The 27,232-nt window shown below is 40.6% G+C and overlaps 2 protein-coding genes across 2 annotated transcripts in view; both read right to left on the reverse strand.

The window, feature by feature from the left end:
• serpinf2b (serpin peptidase inhibitor, clade F (alpha-2 antiplasmin, pigment epithelium derived factor), member 2b) overlaps positions 1–760 on the reverse strand; it is a 26,170-nt gene extending 25,410 nt beyond the window's left edge. Inside the window, exons 1-3 of the mRNA XM_057838276.1 lie at positions 471–760; positions 333–377; positions 15–85 (exon numbers count right to left, since the gene is read on the reverse strand). Of these exons, the coding sequence (XP_057694259.1) occupies positions 15–68 (54 nt within the window). The 5' untranslated portion in view covers positions 69–85; positions 333–377; positions 471–760. The remainder of the gene's footprint in view (positions 1–14; positions 86–332; positions 378–470) is intronic.
• wdr81 (WD repeat domain 81) lies at positions 484–27,232 on the reverse strand. The gene is made up of 12 exons (XM_057838272.1): positions 27,004–27,232; positions 25,412–25,875; positions 19,785–23,314; positions 19,583–19,690; positions 17,572–17,771; positions 17,312–17,493; positions 14,441–14,606; positions 13,944–14,109; positions 13,072–13,869; positions 12,377–12,522; positions 12,092–12,274; positions 484–2,316 (listed from the first exon to the last, which is right to left on the reverse strand). Exons 2-12 carry the CDS (start codon positions 25,771–25,773, stop codon positions 1,990–1,992), a joined length of 6,168 nt encoding a protein of 2,055 aa, XP_057694255.1. The 5' UTR covers positions 25,774–25,875; positions 27,004–27,232; the 3' UTR covers positions 484–1,989.

Here is a 27,232-nt window from a genome sequence, read left to right on the forward strand (position 1 = left end):
CAATGCCGTCTTACAGTCACTCCTTGGTTGTAGAGACAAATGAAGATGAGTGTCAAGCGAATGTCCATGTCCTCATGTAATATAGCTGTAAAAGACCATCTTTTTAGAAGGCTGTAAAAATACGGTGACAATAAATCACCTTTGATAAACTTCTTTGCAACTTCTTGCTGGCTCAAGTAACACTTGTAGTCACCTTGAAACTATGTTGTTTGAAATGTCAGAACCACAAAACCACGGTTGTGGATCTTGAAATTTCTCGTTATGTGATATCATATCAAGCTCACTACATTTGTTGGACTGATTGTTCTAGCAGTAAGAAATACAGATTTTACCTGTAAAAGGGTTAGATTATGTCAGGCCGTCGCCTCTTGCTCAGACTAAAGAAAGATCAAGGAAAGCATTGTAAATACTCAATAAACAAGCTGTTCAGCATCAAACTTTTTTCCACAGCTTTATGATTTTTAGCTTACCTTATGATTAGTGTATTTAAAAAAAAAAAAAAAAAAGCTGGCGTCTTGACCAAAAAAAAGAGCGACTGAGTGTGGATGGCAGAATTCCTGAGAGTCAAAGATTGGCAATCGCACAGCATTTGGTTAAAGATCAACCTCCATTGATTGGGGCCTCATTTGAGTGTATTTGTTTGTAAATGCAGCACTCTTAGCCCTGTGCAGTTAAATATCTAAGCATCACAGACTTAAAGTAGATGACCAATATTCAGTCCAAATCGTATTATCTTTTTGTCTCTTCCTCTGAAATGCGACAGCTCAAATGGTAAACTAAATAAAACGCAGGCTTTTATTGCGTTGGAACAAACATGTTGAATCACATTGGATTTTTCCTAGAAATGACTGGGTACTCCGTGAACAGAAGGGAACACTCGATTTCATTTAATGGTCATGATATCCATTTCTCAATTAGTACATGTCCTATTTATGTAGTATCGATATAATGGAACACGTGATTCATCTCTGCAAATATGGCGGAGGACTTTGTCCAATGATTCAGCCTGAGTGGGAATAATTGACATACACAAACAGCACATTGAGGCTTTTAATTTACCGAAATAATAATAAGTTATCAGTTACTTCTCCGTCAATACGCAACTACTAATGTGACTTTAAAACACACAACTGGGTGAATTCATGATTACTGACCTTCAGCAAGAGTGGAAAACAGTACACTGACATTAGAAAAATACAATAGGCAGGTCAAGCACACAAAGAAAGCTTTGAAGTGAACCCCAGACAGTATTAAGAGTGAACAGAGAATTTTCTGTGCAAGAATTAACCTTTAATGAATGATATACTGTATGTCTTTTCATAAAAATGTTAAGAGTACAAAATCTTGGCGGTCAATACTATTCAGAAAACACACAAAAAAGTGGATTAAAATCTGCCTTTCAATTCAAATGCTTATGTGACTGCACTTTTAGAGGCTGCACAAGGCAGACTATACATTTTTTCCCTATTAACAAAAGACAACCTAATATCACACAAAATGAAGATTTGATCAACAGGTACTGCATAGTTTAATCATTGCATTGGACATACATTAAAGGGAAAGTAAAACTTGCTTTTTTGTGTGGGTAAATGTGCCAATATCAATTGTGGGCTATACGAAATATATGACAAAAACATGATTGAATTGTGTATAATTCATTATTCGTTACATAATAAGCATTAGTGGGTTATATAATTTTGGGGCTTCTTTTTTGTTTGTTTGTTTTTAAATATTTCCTCTGAGGTTTTATTTGTGTTTAGAATTGCATCCAATGCTCTCACAGGCTGCATATTGTCCACGGGCTGTAGTTTGCCAACCCCCTTTGGAAAGAGACAACAAATGTGGTCCCTGAGCAAGTCCTTTGGAACAGGTCCTAATATAATTAAGATAGAATCATCTGATGCCCAAAATGCTTTTAAAAATGAACAAGACTTGTTATAAGTGAATATTTTCTATAGAGAGGTGCTTGTTCAGGTAACTCATTGATAATCAAGCAAGTAAGCGGATGGCTCCATTGTCCGAGCCCAGCAGCAGGAGCCTCTTGGTGGGCAGCACAGCCAGGCTGGTGAGCGTACCGCGGAAGTTCTCGGTGCTCAGTTTGGTACTGCTGATGGGGCTCAGTGAGATGTCCGCCATCGAGTACACGCCCACCTTGTTGGCCATGGTGCCCGTCACGATCTCAGAGCCGTAGAAATCCAGCGCGTGGACAGGGTCCGACTGCAACTTGTACTGGCGGAGGGGCTTGTGTTCTAGGTCTTTCCACACGGCGAGGGTGTAGTCGGTGGATGAGCTGATTACCAAGTTGCCTTCTGTCGCCTGCAGGGTGATAGACATGAGCCTAAGTCATTTACCTACTGTATTTTCAACAGAACAGGACAGCAGTAGTGGACTACTATGCATTTCGCCATTGATCCTCAAATGCTACAATGACAAATCTGCTTTGCCAGTCTGTGACTTCATTGCACCCTGAGTTAGATAGAGTAAAACAATAACAGAATATAACCAATTACTTTTCCATAGAATTCCAAAAAGTGTAGACTCTTTGAAGTTGCTAAAATGAGACAGGTAAGTCTACTGGAGACTCAAAAAGCAGCTCAAAAAGTATGCGGCTATGTGCGTTTCCTGATTTAATTGCAAGGAAGAATATGCTTTCAATGGCTCAAACATTGTTTTTGGAATGTGCCAAGATGCCGGACAGAGCACATGGAGAAAAACCCACACAGGCACCGGGAGATATATACATTTATGCTATAAACTCCACAAATGGCGCAAGCCTGGAGCCAAAACTCTCAAGGCAGATGTTCGTACCACTCCACCACTGCCTGAAGCTATATTATACGGGCCCAAGCACCAACTGGCGCGAGAGCCCTATTGTAATGCAAAGGATTATTATTATCACTTTTTCATGGCAAATGAAAATGCTCGAAAACTCACCAAGATTAGTTGAATTTTTCTTTGATCCCAGACAATAGTTATAGGTGGTTTAAATGCCTGACATCTTTTGGCAAACACTTCCGTCTTTATCAGAGTTGAACTCTCTGATGACCTTAAAATGTAGTATTACAAAAGGTCTTGTAACTACACTGACCAACCTGAAAAGAATTGGGCATGTATAAGTAAAATGAGTGACTTCCTGTCGGCGCCTTCATCAGAGAGTTGGGACTCTTGATGAAGGCGGAAGCGTTCGCCGAAACATGTCAGGTATTTAAAACCACCTAAGACTATTGTCTGGGATAAAAGAAAAATTCAACTAATCTATAAGTGTAGACAAAATGAATTCAGTATAACTTTATAATAATTTTGTGACCTTGCAAAAAGATGTAACAAAATGGCTCAGTGGCGCCCCCTCGAATTTTTCAAAAAGGCCTCTCCTATTAGTTTTTTTCAAGTAGAGCAATGAAATTTGGGGAGTCGATACATTGTGCAAAACTGCTCCAAAAAGTGTCTTGCACCAATATTCCAAACCCAAAAGGAAATCAGGTATTTTGGATTGAATGTGAAATTTTTATCAATTTACAGGGTGCACATTTGAGACTCTGGCGCCTAGGGAGTTAGTTGGATTCTCCTCAAAACTGGTGAGAGTATTCATGAGACATATGAAATCTTATAAAAATGGTGAGTTTTCATCCACGGGCCTGACCTGGGCGGGGTAACAAAGTTGGCCATTTTTTTGGGCAACATGCCAAATTCACTAAATGACTAATAACTCCTGGATAATAGGGTTCAGTCGTTTTCATATCTGGCATGTATGTGAGGTATCCCAGCGTGAAAACGACTGCATTGAAATATTACCCATTAGGCCTGGCACGCCATGCTGGAATCAAGAAACACCCTTTTTTACTAGACAGGTTCTAAGGGGAAAAAAATGACATCAAATCTGCCTCAGGGGAGCCTTAAGACGTATGTTCAGGTGCCTGATGAAAAATATTGAGTTTTTTCTGAAGCAGAGCGGTCCAAACAGGAAAGAGAAATTGACCGTCGCCATTTTCTCTTGTAACAAATTTTGAACAGTCATAACTTGGCACACATACAACATATATGTGCCAAACTTCCCGTGATTAGTGAGAGCCGTACGCTGGAGGGTCCTGTAGGGTTCATTTGCATCCACCCTACAGCGCCAACAAGTGGCAATAGAAAGTCACTCATTTTACTTATACATGTCCAGTTCTTTTTAGGTTGGTCAGTGTAATTACAACTTACAAGACCTTTTGTAATACTACCTTTTAAGGTCTATGTCCACCTGTCTCCGTCTGTTGCCATGACGACCCTTTGTCCGTCATTAAAAGAAAGTAGATTTCTTCAGGAACTGAAGCATCTTATAAAGCCATGAAATTTGGCACAGTTGTTTGAATTGGCCCAATTAGAAGATTTATTTTGCTTTTGAACACCGGCATGGCTGCACAGCTCGGTAGCGCCTCCTTTTTTGTAGGACCCTCTTCAATAGGGGATTTTTCACCTAGGTGTGTGAATGTATTTCTGATCCCAAAAAAGGGCAGAGTTTTGAGCATGCTAGGTACTCATAAGATGATGAGAGGGGGACGATGTCAGAGTTGCGCAAAACTGCGAGGTCCCGTTTAGTACTGCTTGCAGGCCTAGTTCAGAATTACTTTTTAACTGCATTACGGTGTCATGTTAAAATGTTTTAGTGAATAATATGCTGCTAGGAATTTTCAAGCTTTATTATTTAAAATTAAGTTTCATTAAAAGCATTCTTTTGCACATACAACATAAGCAGTCCTGTTTCCAATTTTGTTCCTTTACTATATTCAATGTGAACTGAACCTGTAACCTTAAATCCAAAGTGCGGAGCCGTGATTTTAGGTGTAGTCCCATTAAAAACCAAGGGCAATGGGCATTTGTCTTATTGTGCTATAATATTTATGTCTACTTTAAACAGGTTTGCTGAATTAAATTGAATTTTCAAAGTCTTAGTTCAGGTACTTTTTCTCAATTAAAAGTCACAAGTACTGACCGCGCAGCAATCAGACACAGACAGAGCAAGGTTGTGCACATGTGTGTGAGCATTGCTTAAAACCTAACAGTTACTAGTTGTAATCTGAAGTCAGAGGGTGCCAAGGCGAACCTCCTGTGCTCCTTCTAATGAGTAACCCGTGTCCATATTTGCATAAACCTGTGCCTTTAAAAGCACAGGCACAATCCTTGACCCTACATGGGGTTAAATAAAGTTTGCTCATCCTTTTGGTCTGTTGACCAGATATGTTGACTGCATCAATCGCCCACACTCCTTACATCCGCAAACTGTAACCTTTTCAAAATAAAAGCTTAAGGACAAGCCTTACGGTCGTGTTTTACCGGAAGAGTTCTACAGAACAGAACGGAATCCTACTTCTGTGGCAGAGGTCTACAGTACACATTGGCACACAAAATTCATTTGTTCACGATGTCGGAATCCTAACAGGTGATCCTGTTAATGGTAATTGAGCAAAAATGTCAATGCAACCAACCATGTATTTAAAAAAAATAAAAAAACAATATTGTATTATACATGGACCTGCTTTACTTTGGCTGTTTCCCCGAATACGGGACAAGCAATGTGACCCAAGGACCTCCAGCCCACGCTTTGTTCAAACAGCTTTAGAGGTAGTCAGAAAGTGGTTAGGCAAAAAAAACAACAACAACTGCATTAGCACTTCTGTTTTAACAATTATCTCAAAAAGATCACTTACGGCCAACATTCTGCTGCAAAAACATTGTAAAGGCTTGATAATGTGGCGATACCCTGTGATTTTCCTTTGTCATTTAACGAACATCAGTGTTTTATTAAAACATTTTTGAATTGCTATTACCATCATGAGGGCACCAAATGTTGGTAAATCGACTCAGTCATATGCACTGATATGACTGTAAATGATTGTTTGTCCTACTGTGCATTACTGTGTGTTAACTGGAAATCAGTTCAGGATGTACTCTGGCTCTTGCCCTAAGTTAGCCGAGTAAGGTGAAAGGTCACTGATCCTTCAAGCCCCCCCCCAAAAAAACATAATTGAATTGACCAATATAACATTACCTATGTGAAAATCTAAGTACACAGGAGTCCTCAGGTTGCGATGTCCTCAACCTACGACTTTTTGACTTCACAATGCTCGTACCTTGTCCGCCATTTAGTCCCCAGCACTAGAGCGTCGATTTTCTCTCTCGTTCCCTCCCGCCCCCAGAGAAAAATTCCCATTGCATCCCAATCCCGGGGCCGAGTCAAAAAGTAAATCCCATACCGTCCCACTCCTGTAGAATGACTCCCAATCCCATCCCGTGCCCAGTGAAAATTACATTATTATTTCAATTGAAACACCTATAAGTTGGTCATTAGGAAAATCAATGGATTGTGCTTTTTACATTACTGTGGTTAATACAGTTTAAAATCAAAATTGACTATACTAGTCGCGCACATTTTTTATACGCCACTTATTCTGTAGTGGCACCACTGCGTTCCACTCTCAATAAGTTTTCTAATAACTAGGACCTTCCTTCTGCGAGCTCCTCCCGTTAAACCGATGGGTCGTTATTTCCAAATTTCATGTGTAGTTCTCTCCGGGTTTTAACCTCCACCGTTTGCTGTGTTAAAATATAGAATACCCTGAGCAAACAACCGGAAGTACCCCCTCCGCTATTGCTGGGGAGTGCCGCCCGGAGTGTCACTACCCAATCGTAACGGGCTACAGGATAACGACGGATTGCTACTGCGCATGCGCGAACTGGCACCATTTTCTCTCGAGGGATGACGGGAGATACAGATATGTACGTGGTAGATTAAACAATAAGTATAAATGTTTCTTTTTTTGGGGTGATAATGGTCTCTGAAGGTTTTGCTTGTGATAGCAGGAGCGGGAGACTGTTTAAAATGCAGTGTTTAAGTTATTTAAAGACATTAAGTTCATCTATAGATCGTAAGGGCATGGGCGCTACATATCTTGTACACTAGATAACGGTATGCACCTGAAAGTTGATTGCAATCCTTCGCCATTATTCAAAAGATTTTTTTTACATGACGCAGTGACCCTTAGTGATTCATATGTTAAATTCAGACTTTACTACTCAACCCACGTGCCAGATCATTTGCAGGATAATTAATTCATAGGTCCGAATCTCGCGATTCTAAGCATAAAGCCAACGGGGGAAGTAACGAAGCTGTACTGCGCATGCGCGTTCAAATTCTTCCTCTTGTCATTAATGGCGGATTGCAAGCAATTTCTGGTGCATACCGCCATCTAATGTACAAAATGAGCAGCACCCATCTCTCCACCCTTACAATCTATACAGCAACTTCATTTCGTCCAAGAATTTAAAAAGTGCTTCCTGACATACCTAACTGTCTTCCTCTCCCCTCACCCAAGTTAAAACCCTTCAAAAACCATTCATTCATGCTGTAAAAATTTAAGCCAAAAACGTTATTTAAATGTTGCAGACTTTGTAATAACATATAAGGTTTTTCAGAAATCCATACCTTAACTTTTTTTATTAAGTCTTTGATAACAAATATGTTAAGAAACAATCTTATTGTAAAAATGTACCAAGGCTTAAGATACCGATATTTGCATATTTGAGTATAGTTTATGTTCCACACATATACATTAAAATGGTTTCAACATTTGAAGGCATTAAGTTTACTCCGATATACACTATAATCACTGGATGGTTTAAAAAAAAAAAAAAAAAAAGACGTGTGTGTGTGTGTGTATATATATATTAGGGCTGTCAAACGATTAAAATTTTTAATCGAGTTAATTACAGCTTAAAAATTAATCGTAATTAATCGCAATTAATCGCAATTCAAACCATCTATAAAACATGCCATATTTTTCTGTAAATTATTGTTGGAATGGAAAGATAAGACAAGATGGATATATACATTCAACATACGGTACATAAGGACTGTATTTGTTTATTATAACAATAAATCAACAAGATGGCATTAACATTATTAACATTCTGTAAAAGTGATCCATGGATAGAAAGACTTGTCGTTCTTAAAAGATGAATATTAGTACAAGTTATAGAAATGTTATATTAAAACGCCTCTTAATGTTTTCGTTTTAATAAAATTTGTAAAATTTTCAATCAAAAAATATACTAGTAGCCCTATTCTCTCCTGAATGTGTGTGAGTACACAAATTGACAGATAGCGAACATAAGTTCCAAAAAGAAATCAGACGGTGTGGCAAAGTTGCATGGGCTTTACTGAAGTCATCTCTTTTTGACAGGAGCACGTTTCTTGTATTTTTGTAAAACTGAAAATAACAAGGCAATGTGTCAATAACTTGCATAAATCACAAAATAACATAAAATGTACACACATGTGTCCATTTGAGCAGTAGCACTAGCCAATTAGCTCACAAGCATCTAACAATGTAACTGCATTTCACTATATATGTGAACAAATTCAAATACACATCATCAATAACTATCTAATGCTCATGATTAGAAACAAAGGAGGAATATAACTCACAAGCGGTGCATGTATTAGACACAAACAGTGTGATGGGGCTAGGAGAACTGCCACTGAATACTGGATGCGGACGTTAGCTGGTCTGAATAGCACTGTCTATTAGTGCGAGTTCGCGTCGACATATAATCACGTCAGAAAAGCGCGCCGAAACCCAAATAATCAGCTACACTGAATCGCCAGCAGAGGACGACATTACGCCACATAACATATGCAAGTCACACCCAAGCGCCAGCAGAGGGCGGAAAAACTCCATAAAACACAATTAACACAATTGCCTTTCACTGTACTGACATTTAAATCTGTCTGAGCGGGCCTAGTGCGTTAATTGCGTCAAATATTTTAACGTGATTAATTTTAAAAAATTAATTAACGCCCGTTAACGCGATAATTTTGACAGCCCTAATATATCACCCCTTCCCCCAAAAAAGAACGAAAAGTGTATTTTGTATTGTTTAATCTACCACGTACATATCTATATCTGCCGTCATCGCTCGAGCGAAAATGGCGTCGATTTGCACATGTGCAGTAGCAATCTGTCGTAATCCGGTAAATCGAAAATAGTGTTTTATTTGTAAAACTAACGAATACTCGTATGGTGCTATTCAAGACTATGCAGGGGAAACGTGTTCCCCAGCCTCTCCTGTTTTCTGACCCATGCGCTGAACGAACAATGACAATCCCGCTCATCTCATTTATCCAGGTACTGTGAGTTGTCATTATGATACCGGAAGAGAACACAGAATGTGGGGGATAAGAAGTATGAGTGAAGCTTGAATAAAAAGCATGTTCAAAATTAGCATTTGTTTTCTTGTTCTTATCTGTGTCCTTTATTTTCACTATTGTTATTATATTTTTGTGTTCTGTCAATTTCATTTGCATTTTCATATTATATTTGTACTGATCATTTGTGAAACTGCTATTGCTGAGGGGACTTTGAATACTCCTCACTCCTCAGTTTATGTTTGCATTTTTGAAAAAGCATTAAAAATATATTGCCAATAATTATTGTTTTTCAATGTGCTTATATCATTCAAATATGCACCAAATTTAAGTTTGAGTAAAATTACTATAATACAATTACTGTATTAGTAATATTTTTTTTAAATCACTTTTCACATAAAAAAATAAAATAAAATAAAAGGTGACAGTTACCAGGCCGGCCAGCCTCCAATGAGGTGTCCCTTATTTGTATTTTCAGGGGGTTGGCAACCCTAGCAGCAGCTAATATCACTTTTTACATTGACCAACACTGGGCTGCTACGGAGTTTTGCTAACACCGCTGTAATGGTGCCCACCACTAGAGAGAGACATCCACGAATCTGTACTCCAGTGGTGCTCATTGTTTTTTGCTCCAAGATCTACTTTTCAAGGAGACAACTTCACGTGATCTACCTTAACTAGGAGGGGGGGGGCAAGCAGGGGGGGAAGGGGCAATATAGGAGGATATGTTGATCACAGAACAATTAAATTAACTGTGTGCATTAAAAAAAAAAAAAAAATCGAAGTCAAAGCGTTGGAAACTTTTGACGTGCCAACGCAGAGCAGATAGTGTTGGCCCATGAAAATAAAACTAGAAAAATGTACGCTTCGGTCCTCTAGGTTTTATAACACAAGTGAAAATCATCATCTATTTAATAGGGCTGTCAAAATTATTGCGTTAACGGGCGTTAATTAATTTTTTAAATTAATCACGTTAAAATATTTGACGCAATTAACGCATGCACTGAATGACCAGCTCGCACGTTGCCTGGCTTAAACAGATTACAATGAGGCCGTTTATGGACATTAAGAGTGAAGAGAATGCCACCGGCCGCTTGGGGGCAGCGCCGTTCCATACTAATGTTATTTCTTCTAAACGTGGGAGAATTAGTAGTTGTGAGATATTTATGCTGTATGCACAATGCAATGCAAATTGCTATTTGTGCTCCACACATATTTCGGTAAGTTTTCTTTCTTTTAGTGGCAATTATGTGTCTCTTGTTGTGTTTTGGGTAAGATATGTACAGAGATATGTATTTTATAAAGGCGGGTGGACACAGGCGTTCTTTGGACCCCGCCATTTATTGGCATAAGCTTCTCCTTCACAACAAACATAAGTATCATTTCGTGAAAGCACAACAAAAATAATATTCCTATCTCTCGCAAAAAAAAAAATAATATTCACAAAAAGAAAAGCACTTCAATCTATAGTAATGAGGCCCTATTCTCACAGTTAAACAACAATGCAAAATGAACTGGCATTCCATATCAAAATAGCTATGCAAAATACACGTAAAACTTACTTAGACTTTGGTCACTCTATTCTTATTATTGTTATTTTTATTCTTATTATTATTATATTAACTCTACTTTTAATTGAAATTTTTACAAATTTTATTGAAACGAAAACATGAAGAGGGGTTTTAATATTAAAAATACTATAACTTGTAACTATAACATTTGTCTTTTAAAAACTACAAGTCTTTCTATCCGTGGATCTCTTCAACAGAAAGAATGTTAATAATGCCATTTGTGGATTTATTGTTACAATAAACAAATACAGTACTTATGTACAGCATGTTGTATGTATATATCCGCCTTGTGTCTTATCTTTCCATTCCAACAATAATTTACAGAAAAATATGGCATATTTTATAGATGGTTTGAATTGCGATTAATTACGATTAATTAATTTTTAAGCTGTAATTAACTCGATTAAAAATTTTAATCGTTTGACACCCCTACTATTTATGTGTTCCATCTCCCGTTGATTATTATTCACGTCCCGTCCCAATCACAGGTTTAATAAAATTTTGACTTCCCGTCGGAGTCCCGCGGGATTTTCCAAAATAATTCATGCTCTACCCAGCACCTATGTTTCTGCTTAGTGCATTGTGCTCGTCTGTGTTTGTGCGCTGGCCACAAGATCCTCAATGAAGAAAGCTGGGTCTTCCAGCCATGCTGGTCCAGCCAAAAGAAAAGCAGTTACCATGGAAATTAAGCTTAACATCATAAAACGATCGTAGAAAGGGCAGAAAGACCGGCGAACATCGGTAAAAAAAGATATGCTGCGTTCATGCCAAAGTTAAATGCCTTGCTCATCGCCAAAAATGGTTTTGTGTTCACAGTTGAAGTCCGCAAAATTAACCAACTTCTGTTTCACATAACGCAAAAATAAGGACAGACATGTAACAAATCTGGTTGCATGTATGCTTCAGGTTGTTGATGTGTTTAGTGTTGTTTTCTGGGCTGTCCCTAAACACTCCCCACATAGAGTGAATAGTGGTAGGGGTGGCCAGAGCAAGAAGGCTGTTTTGGTTTTCTTCACGTAACAGTAGTTGTGTTCCATGCTTTCTGTTGCAAATAAACCATTGAAAACCCTAACTCTCCATCCACCTGTCAGCGATAAAGGTAAATACAGCATCTTATATTTATTTATATATTTATTTTATATATTTATATTTTATATATATTGTATTTTAGTTATTTGATTTATACAAAGTATTTTGACACAAATTTCTTTTAAAGCCTTATCGGTGAAATCCGACTTACGCGGAAATTCAAATTATGTCGCCAGCGTGAAACGGACCTCCAATGAACTCTAAGACAATAAATCTTTGTCTTTCACACCAGATAAACTAATTCTACCTTCATTTGGAGGATGTCTCCCTCGTGAGCAGGCCAGCCTCTTAGAACCAGTCCTGTGCGCGCATCAAGCATAACGATGAACCCAGACGAGAACCCTGCTGCTACAGTGCGTCCCGTTGGGCTGACAGCCAGGTATCGGATCAGCCCGGCACTTAAGTTGTTGTACGCCAGCCGAAATTCATGCTGAGGGGACACACAGAAGATTTGTCAATGCCAAAAGAAAAATTTTTAGTCTTGTAAGGACATTGCTCTTAACGGGATGCATTTCAGCAAATAATTTAGTACCTGCAGCCCCGGTTTGCGAGGATCAATGAAGCGGAGGACTGAGTCTGCGCTTCCGAACACGACGCTGCAGTGTGGAGCAGGCATGGTGGTGACGGCTGTAATTGGATTCTTTCCATCCACTGCTTCATACGAGCGGATCCGTCTCCCTAGGACAAGAGACAATAATACAAACCTTGCTCGGATAAAAGAAAAACTATGCACTTTCTTTCATTAAAATTCATGCCTTCACATCTGCGGAAATATGCTCTAGATTAGCTCCATCTTCACAAGATAATGGCCTAAGTAGAACCATTCTGCCTCATGTATTGTCATGTATTCATTTAACTTTGTGTATATTGTTGTCCAAATAAAGCACTGAGTGCAGTCTTTTTACCATTCACAACTAAAAATCTCCAGTTGATAATTAGAGTAGAACTGATCTCTGAATTTCAGAACAAAGTAGTCCAATCAGAGCAATTGTAATCTTGCTATCAAATAAGAGTAACAATAATATGAAATTCATTCAAACATTTGTATTACATATATGTTAAAACAATCAAACAATAAAGTGAATTAAAAAAAAGTAGTCGTGTTTCTTTTGCCAAATACTGATCTCAAGCGCTAAACATCCTGAGTTGTGGCAGTTTTACGCTTCGGGCCCCCATATATACAGTACATGAGCAGTCAAATACAGTTGAAACATGGACGTTCCTTACCAGTATACTGGTCCCAAAGGTGTACCGTTCCGTCGCAGCTAACCACCTCCTGTGAGGCTTCCAGTTGTCCAACATAGAATACAGACTTCTTATGGTCTGTATATGTTAGCCTGGGCTCAATTTCCTGTGTGCCATCGCCATGATTATAGAGGGGCCACAGCTTCACAGTTTTATCTTTACCCCCAGAAAGGAAGTAATCCTCTCCTGCTAACGATGCCAAACATTTGGTCGCACCAGAGTGACCAGGGAAGCTTTGCAGACGGATCTGATGAAAGTGGAAATGAGGATCTTGTTGGTTTAGACCAATTTCGTATTGCCAGTAGGCCAGCCAGTTGCCCTGCAAGGAGCGTCCACTGCGAGCCAGCTCCTGCTTCAGGGCACTATCCTCCAGAGGGGGACCCGTTACCCAGGATGAGGAGAAAGGGAGTGCACTGATGGACGGAGTATTGACAGTAGAGGGGGTGCTAATGGTGGTGGTGATATGATTGGTTTGTCCCCAAGAGCCACCTAAAGTCATATTAGGACTACCACCGAAGTACGAGTCCCTGGACACCTGGATTCGGTTTCCTACTAAACGGCTCCCGAAGGTTCCTGACTCAGGGAGGGGGTCCCCAAGTGGGGTGGAGCTCGTAGATGGTGAGGGGAAGGGGCCATAACATGCCGGCTTGCGTGGACCAAAAGAAGAGGATGGAGGCATGTCTATACTTGACGCTGTGTGACTCACGCTTTGATGGTACGAGGAGGCCAACTGCCAGATCAGCTCATGGTTGGGAACTAGTTTCCGGATTGCCATATCACCTGCAGAACTCAGAATACAAACTAATGAATATCTAGATATTTCAAGTCAACGATTAAAATGAGGTGTTCCTTACCAATTAGACAGTAAAATGGGATGTATGAGGCATGCGCCATCTCTGTGCTGAACACTGATTGCAGTTCCTCAAGGATGGACAACTCATAAGTCACACTGGGCTCTTCAGGCGTGCTAACAACCACAACTGTGACCTCCCCTACAACTCGTCGTGGCGCACTCTCCATCTGCAATGTGGAGGAATCAGTTGTAACTCATTACTGAAGAAAAATTAAGAGAAATGCATTGAGAAACTTTTCTAATTAGCCACAAGAGAAATAACTGGTTTGTACCACACAGCCTGGCAAAATACATACTCTCACTCTCCTTCCTTGTCAGTCAGGGACTTCTATTCCAAGTTCCTTTTGCCTGATTCTATTTTTAGCCATGTTTTCATCTGCCTTCCTGCAATTTCTTTCTTATAAATCTCGCTGTGATGGGCCTGCCTGCTTAAAACATACTGAAAATAAACTACACGAGACATTCGTGACACACAGGGAGTTACGAATGTAAGATCACCTGAGGCCGCAGACAGTGCAGCAGGGAGAAAACGGCAAAGAACCGGCGCAACGTGTCGGCCATGTGCTGCTGCACCATCTCTCTTCCAATGCGCAGGCAGATGAGAGCCATCAGGCTGAGTGTCTTGAGACACACCACGGTGCGAGTCTGCCCCCCACTGGGGAACCTGGGCACAGCAGGAGATGTACAACCAGAGTCAGGTAAATCAGATAAACTCAAAATGCAGTGGTACCTCGACATACGATCGCTTCGACACACCATCTTTTCGACATCCGACGTAAAATTTGTCTCGCCATTTGTTTCTACATCCGACGACATGCTCGAAATACAACGACATGACAGCACCGCAGACAGACGCGTGGCAAATTTTCTTGTGAGAGAAATCAACACAGGTTGCAAAAAGGTTTGTACAGGTGGTCAAACAAGGAAAAAAGGTGACACCATTGAAATGAAGATGCAAATTATAGAAAAATATGAGCGTGGGGTGCGTATTCTTGAACTGGCTCAACAATACATCTCCACGGTCCTCCTTCGACCACCGTTCGCCAGTCTTTATAAGTTAAAATGACAATCATTACTGTGGTAACTTCGCCAAAGAAATCGCCAGCTTCGTCAGGTTTTTATCATTTATTTCAGAACTTATCCAACACAAAACTCCTCCTGAACGCCAAAGTTGAAAACATTGAAAGTAGGGCTGCAGCTATCGAATATTTTAGTTATCGAGTATTCGACTGAAAATTCTATTGATTAATCGAGTAATCAGATAAAACATATTTTTTTTAAGTAGAGGGCAATTATAAATCTACATGAGAAAACAAGACATTTCATCTAATATTGAACCATTTTCAGTCAACCAATGTCTTTATTTTCTATGTAAATTGTTGAAACTAGGGCTGCACCTTGGATTATTTTAGTAGTCGATTAATCAATGAACTAGTTAGTTAGTACATAGCAAAAGTCCGCTAGCTTAAATGCTATAAAATGTTAACGCTTTTTTTTCTTTACAATGCTCTTAACAAATGGTTCAGACACATATTCCCTAAAAAAAAAAAAAACAGCTAAATATACCAATAATCTAAATTACAAATGCATTAGAAAAAACATTTGCTCAAACAAAAACTTGGCTTATGCTGGCCTTAACATGGAGCAGCTGGATTCAGCTATGTGAAATGAGGCAGACTAGAGGGCAGTGTATCCACCCAAATCAATAAAACTAAATGCAAACACTTTCAAAATAAACCATTACAACACCACTTTAATTAAACGAATTCTCGAAGCAGCAAAAATTAATTCGAATCTTTTTTTTTTCTAATCGAATACTCAAGTTAGTCGATTAATCGTTGCAGCACTAATTGAAAGCAAAAGTAAACTCTCAGCCGCTCCCTCTCTTTCACGTCAACCACGCGGTGCGTTCAGGTACAGAAAAAAATGTCCGCCACATCAGAACCCGATTCGTTACACTATTACAGGAATTACTATTATTATTATTATTATTGTTATTATTCCGATTTTTATTTAGAGCTGAAACTAATACTCGAGCAACTCAGTAACTTGAGTTTAAAAACTGATCCGAGTAATTTTATTCACCTCGAGGAATCGTTTTAATTTTACCAGCTCTAAGCATCACGTTTTGCCCGGACTACTTTTGATACGGGACAACGCGCTGATGTCACGTGCGTAGAGGAAGAAGCAATAAAAAAATAAAAATAAACTTACTGCAGCCGACAGCTGCCACAAACTACGCCGACGTTGCTAAAAACTACGCCCGCATGATGCCAGTGTGGTAGCAGGTAATGTCCGAGGCGTCTCATAGATATAGCATGCATTTAGAACTAGATGCGAAATGACAAACTCGGTCGCGTCTGGCCAGTGTTAGTAAATATCTTTAAGCAGTAGACTTCTTAGCGCTAATAAATATAACGTTACTGTCACTCGCTTGCTTAACGTTAGCCCTTCGGAGGGCTAGGTTTCTATTGATTATTACCACTGTCGATGCGTGTCTAACATACAGGCTTTATTTAATCTGTAAAAAGACAGCACTGTAGAGTGATGAGGGTGTAAAATTAAAACATAATAAAGCTAACTGTCAGTTTTAGCTCAGTAGTCAATGCTGAATAAAACACCAAGTAGCACTAGTCTCTAATATGCTCCAATACAGCAGGTATCATACATTTATTTTGAACACTGCAAAAACTCAAAATCCTATCAGTACTTACAGTTTAGACTAACTTAAAACTTAACTACAACTTAAAAATAGCTTGACACAAATGGAAATTCAATTGAAACACGTCGGAAAAACACTTAGCTTTCAAGTGATGTTTGTTATCAAGCGTAATTACATTTTAAGGTAAACATTATGTTTATTTTAATAAGAAGTTTTTTTGTGTGAAAGCAGTGAATTTTTTTTCCTAGTCACATCTGAGATGCAATTGTTGGCTGTTTTCAACAATGCACATCGTAAATAAAGACATTGATTGACTGAAAATGGTTCAATATTGGATTAAATGTCTTTTTTTCTCATGTATATTTATAATTGCTCTTTACCCAAAAAAAAAAAAAAAAAAAAGTTTTATCCGATTACTCGATTAATCAATAGAATTTTCAGTCGATTACTAAAATATTTATAGTTTTTTTGTTTTGTTCATACCTCTGTGTAATTGCCATTTGTAATAGTACCAGCAGTATTTATCTTTGATTTAATGTAGGTTTTTCGGCTGTGGAATGAATTAATGGGACTATAATGTATTCTTATGGGAAAATCCTGCTCGACATACGACCATTTCGTCTTACAAACAAGGTCCTGGAATGAATCAACTTTGTATGTAGAGGTACCACTGTATAAGAACTTGTACAGTTCAACAAGTCTCTTACCCCATGTGAGGATTGGTGAGCAGGTCGAGGAGAGGTAATAGCACATCTTGGTTAATTTTCATGAGTATGTCCATAAGTGTGGTGTCAGAGAGAAAGACCACTATCTTCTGCGTAAGTGCAACAGCGCCGAGCAAACTGGCCTCCTTGCGTGTGTTGAGACGCTGCGAGGATGGCGGAGACACCTGTAAGCATTTTATAAAGATGGTTTTATGAGCTTCAAGGTGATGTCTAACTCAAATTTTCTGAGTAGTAGGCCTTACCAGATATCCTATGTAGGGTAGGTACTGATAGGTAAGGACTGGTTCACCATAAAGTTGAGCAATGTAAATGAGACAGTCCAGTACAGGTGCAGCGGTCTGGTCGCCCACCACAGGTCTCTTCTCATAAATGCTTCCCATTCCCACACTCTCAAGAGTACTCTCTTCTGGGCTTGGAGTTATAAAATAATGGCTTTCTGGACCTTCAGGCAGAGCGCAAAAGCAAAAAGGGAAGCATTCTTTGATACTAACGCTAAACTGCTTGTACGATTATTAGGCAAGTTGTATTTTTGAGGATTAAATTTGACTAAAATGACTAAAGTCCGAGTTGCCCAACGACAGCCCCAAAACATCACTGCTCTAGAGGAGATCTGCATGGAGGAATGGGCCAAAATACCAGCAACAGCGTGTGAAAAGCTTGTGAAAAGTTACAGAAAATGTTTGGCCTCAGTTATTGCCAACAAAGGGTACATGTCAAAGTATTGAGATGAACTTTTGGTATTGACCAAATACTTATTTTCCACCATGATTTGCAAACAAATTATTTAAAAATTAAACTGTGATTTTCTGGGGGTTTTTTCCCCACATTCTGTCCCTCATGGTTGAGGTTTACCCATGTTGACAATTACAGGCCTCTCTAATATTTTCAAGTGGGAGAACTTGCACAATTAGTGGTTGACTAAATACTTATTTGGCCCACTGTATATAAAAAACAATTTTTTTTTTTAATTGACACAGCCCTGTTGTGTTGAAGAAACGTATGCGGCGATCCGTTGCTGACCATTACGGTACATGACGTCATCATTTTGTTACGGTAATAATTCACTCTGATCGGCCGAATGATTTCGTCTGTGTTAAATTCTGCTTTTTTCACTCTTCATAAAGCACAGAATTTAGTTTCTTGAACTCATTTGAGTCAACGTTTATTGCAGCTCCGCAACTCGGACCATAACAAACGTGACAACAGACTTCCTGTGTCCGTCAACTATATCTGTCCCTCGGGAAACACAAACCCAAATAACAATAGTCCCTATTGTTACTGTCGTGTCGACAGCGATGAGCCCTCTCGGATTTCCAACTTACATTCTCACTTTCATTTTACCGTATCATTCCATGGAGGAAACATTTATTCATCATGATGAAACGAGCAAGTAATACATCAGCGTTTAAAAGAAAAGTCACATCTGTTTTGTTTTTCCTGGATTCTGGTAAGTTCAAGAAGTTATCAGATCATATTATTACCGTACATATGGTCAGTTTACAGTAATGTTTTGAACTACCGATGTGCTATGCTTGTGCTGTGTTTCACCAGTCAGTAAAATGACATTTCTGTATCTGTAAACGAGCTCTGTTTTCTTGTATTCTTCTATTTAGTGGTGCTAAAATTAGGGTGCGCGTTATACATGGGTACAATAATTTTCCCTAGATTTTACAGGTAAATTTGGGGTGCGCGTTATACACGGGTGCGCCTTATATTCGGGAAATTACAGTATTGGAAAATGCAAATGTTGTTTTAGTTGATTAAAAGTACGATGATTCTGCATGCTTTCCTCAAGTATTAAGTTTCTGATGTGAAAATTGAGTGATTTATTAGCTGTTGAAAACTTGCACAAAAAAAAAAAAAAAGTTGCTATTTTGGGCAAAATCTTACATATGTTAAATATTGCTATTGATGCTGAAAATATAGGTCATCATCTCTGCATTTGTTGAGTTTCATCCATTTAGTGTAAAATTTGAGAATTTTGAGTTTTGTTACACTTGTATAAAAAAAAAAATTAATCCAGATTTTATTAGGGAACGACCTTATATTTTTTGATGTTGCTGCTCATGGATACTCATATATGCATGAGGGAGGTGCCCGTTTTAGTTTTAGGTCGCTAGCGGCTTTGGTTTTGAAAATTGAAAAATTGAATTTTTAGTTTTTGAAAATAAGCCGCCCATGGATCGGCCCCAAGCCCCATGTCCCGTCAACTGATAGTGAACTCTATGTATAAAGCTATTAATGTCCACTCACCGATGTAGCAATTTGTTAGTAATCGTAGTAGGTTCCTGGCCACAAATCGAGACGTCACTGTCGGTCCAAGTTTGGCAGAGAGCCACCGAATGGTTTTGCAGACAGTATCTGAGTGAACACATTATTTAATTTGAGGGGAAAAAAAAAAAAAAAAAGAGGACATGGTGTTAGAATTATCATAATCACAAGGCAAAAGTCTCACCTAGAAGGATTTTTTGCTCCTTTGCGCGTGATTCCTCTGAAGGATCCTGGTCCCCCTCTTCTTCCTGCTCCTCCATAATCCCTTTCTCACTCCCTTCCAGTCCCATTCCATTCATGAACTCACTCTGTAGAGTGGAAACAGTAGCTACCGAAGCCTCTGTGCAAGCAGAGAAAGACAGCTCCTGCTTGGTGGTGGAAAGGTCGTCTGCTTCCACTTTACAATCATTAGCATCCGTTGCCTCCTCTTCATCCAGCTCTGCTCCCTCCTCCCCTTCGCTGGCTAGTTTTAGATCCTGGTTGCTGTCAGCCGATTTAAGACTGGCTCGATCTCGCATGGAGTCCCCATCGCCTAATGAGAGTTCGCTAGCGCTGCTTTTATCGCTAAGCTTTCCCACACTCAAAGACTCATGGTCTTGGTCCTTGGCAGCGGAGTTATGGTCTGGCTGTTTTCCGCTGTCTCCCCCTGCGCTGTTAACATAAAATTCATTCTGAAAGTCTTCAGCCTCTGAGAGAAAAACCTGGTCATTGAGACTGATGCCGGAGGAATAGTCAACCAAACCAGTGTCCCCAACCACCCCAACACCTCCACTCGCACCACTGACACAGCCCATGTTCCCACTAACAGATCCAGTTGAAGGGTGAACATCGCCCGCCTGAAAGCGCTCTTCCTCCTCCTCTCCCAGAGTACAAGAAGCACTCTGCATCCCTTTACAAGGTTCTCCGGCAGAGTCGGAGGTCCGGCTTTCAAAGCCGGTAAGGACCAACAGAACATGTGGAAGCAAGTTAGATAAGAAAGCCTGAAGTCCAAGTCTTACTATCAGCTGCAGGACGAAACAGTCAGTGTAGAGATAGAAACGTCCTCGCAGGCAGTTGGGATTTTCATAGACATTGACCAGTGGCTTTAAAAGGTACTTGTTCGCGTTTCTGGGACCCAGAACTCTCGAGATGGGCTCAAACATATACCAGGCCGCGTAGACGGCAGTGGACTCATCAAGCATGAGAGCCAAGATGAAAGGTAAGAGTATCTCAAGGCCTTCCGCTGTGACGTTGGCTCGTAGTAGTGTTTCTAATTGTTGCCACAGTTGAAAAACGACTTCCCTTCCTTGAAGGCTACAAATAGTCTCCATCTTGCTGTGGTAAGAGAAAATAAAGCGATGAAGAGCAGCAAAGTAGGAAGGGAAAGGAAAAGGAGTAATGAATAGGTTCAGTAACTGGGAAGGGTTAGGAGCAGGCAGGCCTGCACAGATGGGATCATAGTCGAAAAGAAGTGGCCGCTGACACCGACCTGTTTCTCTTTGTGCTACTCCAGAGTGATTATCAATTTGCAGCAGTTTCTCAAGTGCGTGATGCAAAGAGAGTGGAATGTCCCGGAAGCCAACTGAGCACAATTTTAGCACAGCGTGGAAACGTTGTTGGAGAGTGGCATCAGATTTTAAGCCTCTGATTTTGGAGGAGTAAAATATTTCGGCAATAAGGACGCCAAGGGCCTGCATATCTCTTTGGTAGAGCCTGGTAAGAGACAATGATGTTTCAATCATTGAAAGCTCACACTCAGAGGCATCAGTATAAGAACCTTGGGCATGCAGACTTTTGACCAGGAAATTTTTTAACTTCTCCAGCTCTTCCAAAGGTTGGAGCGGGTTGAAGCCCTCGGGGAGAATGATCTTTATGTCCGCTGTATTCGTCATGGTCACGCTTCCCTCTCCTTGCCTTTTGTTCCCCAGTCCACCTCTTTGGAGCACAGCACTGCGTAAACCAGAGCTTGAGCAATCACCAGAGAAGGAACTTTGGGCCTGAGATACAAGTGCTGCATCCCCAATCTTCCCTCCTGTTGTATTAATATTTGGCAGTTGACCAGCACAACTAGCAGAGTTGGATGACCCTGCTGACATTAATGAGTCAAGGGCTTCAGTACCTTGTTCAAGCTCTTCATCTCTGTCTACCATGGTCCAACTGCTGGATTCACACCCCATGGACTCAGGCACCATTCCATTCACAGAGTCAGCCGCCAAGTCAATTTGTGGAATGTGTAGAGAAGGCACGTCAAGAACAGCAAGACTGAGGATAGGAGGTTCTGCCGGAGCATACTGGGAAGGGGATAAACGAGGTGGGTGGGGCTGGTCAAACAATTGGACCACACCATAAGTGGTCAGATGGGTGTGGTTATCCACAAGGTGCAAGCATACATTCTTGGCTTTGACTGCATCTTTGCCAGAAAGTTTGAAGCCAAAATTAAGGTCAATCCAGTGGTGTAGATTCTGAGACACCTCCCTGCTCTCCAGGAGACGTTGATGGACCTCAATAAACTCCTCACAGGACTTGCACCAGGGTGGCACATCCAGGTCTGGCATGTCAGGGTGTATTGAGCGGAAAATAGAGGGATCTGTATAAAACTCAGGGATACACTCATCGGGGGTCCAGCTCTGCATTCGTTCCATACTGGAGGGGTATTCGTTAGGCTCCCACTGGGACCTCACGTGGCTGCACAGCACCGATTTGGGTGTCTGTCGGGCTTTGTAGACGTAGTACGTAATGTCTGACAGAACGTCGGATATGTGATGAGGTACATGGAGGTGGTCTGGCTGTCCGGCCCCACTGGCACTGACTGACCCACTCAAGTCCCCCCCAACACCAACTCCCCCTATACCACTGCCTACTGCCGCCAACGCCTCTTTGGTCATCTCATAAGTGAAGTCGAGCTGTTTATCCCCCTTGTTAAGTCTGAACTTGGACCTTCGGAGGTCCCGGAATTTTCCAAATGGCACTGTGAAATCCACCACCCATGGCAGCACCGGATGGTAATTTGGGTCGCCTTCTCGTCGCCCCGCTAACCTGTTTAGCTCCATCAAATAACAAAAGTTGCTTACCCGTCCATGAACCCAGTCAAGGACTAAAGTTTTGAGCTCATGAAAGCAGTCATTGCAAAACATTTTGTTCTCTGGGCTTGAACAAAAGGCAACTCTTGTCGAGATGCTTTCTGGTGCCTGACTTGCGGTACAGTCGCTGCTCGGAGCCCCCAGATCCTCATAATGGGCGAGGTTGAGTTTAAGACAGCTACAGAGCTGCTCGTCCACCGCTATGTCCGACAGGGATAGGTCCCCACAGGACAGACCTGAGGCATGGCACGCCTGGATGGCTGTTAGCAACTGGTAGATTATAAACAACACTTTGGCATGACTGTTGGCAAGCTTAGCTGGACTGAAGGAGACAATGTCATGGAGTGAATACTGCGTGTAAGGAAGAACCACATATAGCATCTCCGCAGTCTCCAGCAGACACTCTGCTGGGAGAACATTTGGACATAAATGGTCCTGGTTTGGCTTGGTAAAAGCAAACGCGGCCGAAGGAGAGAAATGTTCTCTCTCTCTAGCTGGGGAGGGAGATGGTGAAAGCTTCTCACAAGAGATGAATGAGGTGTTGAAGAGCTTTTGGAGCGCATGGCGAACTGCATCCACGGCAGCAAGGTGCATCTGCTCACTAGCTCCGGCATATGGCCGCACAAGTCTGGAGTAGGCTTCACGCCACAGATTCCTGGTGGGAAAAAAATTAAGTTACTTGACAAGTCATTTATGTTCTATTCTGAATAAAATATTGAAATTTGGCAAGTCCGTATAATTGCATTCAGTTTTTATTCAAAATTTGTATAGTGTCTGCCCTTTTTGGGAATCTCATTTGTCAATCAAAAAAACGAACAACAATCCCAGTGTTTCCCACAAATGAACGTTTGGGCCCGCCACAGTCTCCTTAGCCCCCCCGCCGAATAAAAAAAAGAAGATAATAATCAGATGCGTCAGTCAGCCGATTACACAGCTGTAGCCCACTCCACTCTACTACCGCGAGAGCGCGCACGGGTAGTAGAGTAGCATTTTAGAGTAGTATTTTATTTATCTATTTATTTAGGAGACGCAAGGGGAACGAGTAGGAAGAATGGGAGAACGAGCGAGATAGCGAGAGATAGCGGTCGCATGTCTTAGCAGCACGCTGTTATTTTGTTATTGTTTTTCTGTATTATTGTTACCACAATCAAGTGGGCAAGCAAATACAGACTTCTCTCCTTCTTCCCCATATCCGGGGCATTACAATAGTTTGGATCGGACTTTTCGGCGAAAGTGAGCGGTGGACGGCCGTCTTGGACGTAAAGCAAACTTTGATTGAACTTGCGCGGAGAGGCGGGGCCCAAAATAAAGCCTTGCTCTATTTTCAGAGCGTTGGTCACAGTAAAATATTTATTAGTTCAAGCAGAGTAAAATGATACATATTCACGGTACAAGAACGTCGTTTCCGTGTCCATCGATTGGTAAGAAAAGTGTAAGAAAAGGTGCTTTTCAGCATGCGCATCTTTCGTGGCACGCCAGACCCACTTAGAATGTTTGTTGCCAAAAAGCTTAATCTTGGGCTCATCTGACCAAAGCACACGGTCCCAGTTGAAGCCCCAATAGCGCTTGGCGAACTCCAGACGTTTGCGTTTATGATTGTGAGTGAGGAAAGGTTGTCCCCGTGCATGCCTCCCAAACAGCTTGTTGGTGTATAGACAGCACCTCATACCCACTGTGAAGTATGGGGGTGGGTCAGTGATGCTGTGGGGCTGTTTCGCTTCCAAAGACCCTGGGAACCTTGTTAGGGTGCATGGCATCATGAATGCTTTGAAATACCAGGACATTTTAAATCAAAATCTGTTGCCCGAAAGCTGAAGATGGGTCGTCACTGGGTCTTTCAGCAAGACAATGACCCTAAACATATGGCCAAATCTACACAGAAATGGTTCACCAGACACAAAATCAAGCTCCTCCCATGGCCATCTCAGTCCCTAGACCTTGTTTTGTTGGCAAAAGGGGGTTGTACAAAGTATTAAGACCAGGGGTGCTAATAATTGTGACACACATTATTTGATGTCAAATAATTATTTCTTTATGTGGGATTTTTTCCCCACGGAATAAATGCACTTGTATTGAAGGTTGGATTTTTCTCTTTTTTTCCATTAAGGTCCCATATTATTTGAATATAAAAAAAATATTAGAAGCTAAAAAACACATCTTAACCAGGGGGTGCCAATAAATATGGAGGGCACTGTACCTGTAGTTATGAAGTTTTATTCACTTTTTTCTATATGTAGTACATAGTTATGCAGGTCTTCAGAGACAAAGGTTTATTGTGTCATTTAATTGTAGGGAATTGTAGTTTTAAAGAGACAAAACAAGTTTTGACTTAGAAAGCTGCTGAAGTGTTTGTTTTATTTTCCACTTTATTTTTGGGTAAAAGCAACCTCTAATCCCCCAACTATTATTATTATTATTTTTGGGAGGTGGGTAGAAATTTTTAAAAATTTTTATCTATTTATTTTGTAAATTAGTCTAAAATTTTCTGGTGATTTTTTAATGATAGTATTAATGTAATCTAAGTAAAATATTTTTCATATTAATTTATTTTGTGTATCAAACTGTGGGTCCAGAATCGTGATACGAATTGTTTCGTGAATTCTTATATCGTTACAGCCCTTGTAAATTAGTAGACACGCCAGCTGCAAGTATGCAATTGCACAACATCCTATTTGAGAAGTAGTGGTTCCTGTTATTCTCAAGCTTAAAAAAAATGTGCTTCACATTTGGTGAGTTTTTGTATATTCAGTACCTGACATTATGCAGTGACACATGCTGCATGGTGCTAACGTAGGATTCCGTTGTTGTTGAGTCATTTGGTTGAAGACATGGGTCTCGGACTAGCCTGTAGCCAAGCTTGCTTTTTCTTAAACCCTGCACACACACCCGTGTCAGCCCAGGCGGCAACTTAGCCTGGGAGCACTGGAGGTATGTACGGATTTCCATTTCACTGATGCTTTCCCATCGGACAAAGCGCACAAGCTTCTTCTCCCGCAGGGCTGACAGCCAGCGCGTGGGGACCAGAGCGATAAGTTCCTGGGCACGCGGACCGGCACCCATTTGCCGTCGGTCAATCCCCAGGTCTTTTTCCACCGCACGTGCCAGCCAATCCATTGCGACGTGCTCACAGCAGCAAAATGTCAAGCTATAATGACATATAGGCGGCGGTGGTTGTCTTTAACCACGAGTGCACATTTAATGGCGTCCTACGCATGCCTTGTGACAGATAAGACACATAGAAGAACGAGAGATTACAGTCAACAAGTCTCAAGTCAAGTTACAAGTCTCACTGACTGAACTCACATGATAATGTGCCATAAACACACATTTCAATTACACTAACAATTATTGGGCCATAATTTCCTAAAACTGTGAAATGTCATAGAGGTATACATAATGTTATAATTAATTTAAAAGCACACTTACAATGAATGAGCTAAGAATCTGGCTACCAAATAGTAACCTATCCCCCATCCCCCCAATTCTAGTTTTCTTATCAGAACGATTTTGTTTAAATTCACATATTTTAGTGCCTTCTATTGTGAAGAAATATCCATCCTGTTTGAGGTCCACTGCTTGCAGTAACAAGATTATGGCGACTAGTCAGGGACTCGGGGCCATGCAATAAAGATGCAAACTCCACACTGGAGGGCCACAACATGGAGCATGAACCCCGAAGTCTAAACTGTGAGGCTGATGTGGAAGTCATTCAACAAAGGGAACTAAGCAAAACTACAAATCATTCTGAATAATTCACCCTCACACAAACTATTCTAACTATTACTATACTATTCTATTCTAATTCTTTGAGGAACAGTGGTCACTAAAGTGGACAGCTATTCAAAGGTTGACTAATAAAAACTTTAACAATAGAAAACAAGTGGATTTTTTGTCATAGTGTTTAACTTATGGCATGCCATTGACGGCGGTGGACGTCCAATTCATTTAAACTGGGAGGACTGCTCATCTTTTAGGGCTAGACGTCCAATCCATTTTAACAGGGAGGGGCCGAATGAACGTCTAACGTCGTTAATGGCAGCCGATGAAGTAAATAAGTGACCTGCGAGGGTTTTCAAAAAAATCATAATTCGTTCATGAAGGGTTGTAAAACTTTCATTTCCTGAAAATGAACTGTTAGAATATTTGAGTCCCTTCCTACTCTATCCTTGACTGTACAATACAAATTCCAAACAGAAAAAAATACGATGACTGTACTGACTATTAGACGCTAAAACTAGCCTGGAGCAAACACGAACGTCAACTCAAACATTCCAGCTACTCAAGTTGGACATTAATATTACTAAAAACCTGGTCAAAAACCCGAGAAATGAATATTTTACTCACCAGTGACAGTTCCGCTGAACTCGCCAGCTAGCGTTGAGCTAACAGCGAATAATCGCTTCAAACTTCAGCATTAAGAATCTTTTACATGTTGGGTCCTAAAATGAGCCCAGGTTGATGAAAGATGCGGGTCTGTTCCTCCTGCTGCTGTGAAGAGATGCGTGTCAGCGGGTAGACTGTAACCAACTCGTCGGAGTAGTACTGACTGGAAGCGAATCGGGAGCCATGTTTG

This window comes from Corythoichthys intestinalis, chromosome 6, assembly GCF_030265065.1.
Source record: "Corythoichthys intestinalis isolate RoL2023-P3 chromosome 6, ASM3026506v1, whole genome shotgun sequence".
NCBI classification, from domain to species: Eukaryota; Metazoa; Chordata; class Actinopteri; order Syngnathiformes; family Syngnathidae; genus Corythoichthys; species Corythoichthys intestinalis.

Coding starts and splice junctions, on each gene's coding strand:
- wdr81 (XM_057838272.1), bottom strand. CDS start 25,773: ATGGATTGGCTGGCACGTGCGGTGGAAAAAGACCTGGGGATTGACCGA. Junction 14,607..17,311: donor CTCACCAATCCTCACATGGG/GTAAGAGACTTG, acceptor TGCTGTGCCCAG/GTTCCCCAGTGGGGGGCAGA. Junction 2,317..12,091: donor GAGACATCCTCCAAATGAAG/GTAGAATTAGTT, acceptor ATCACCCTGCAG/GCGACAGAAGGCAACTTGGT.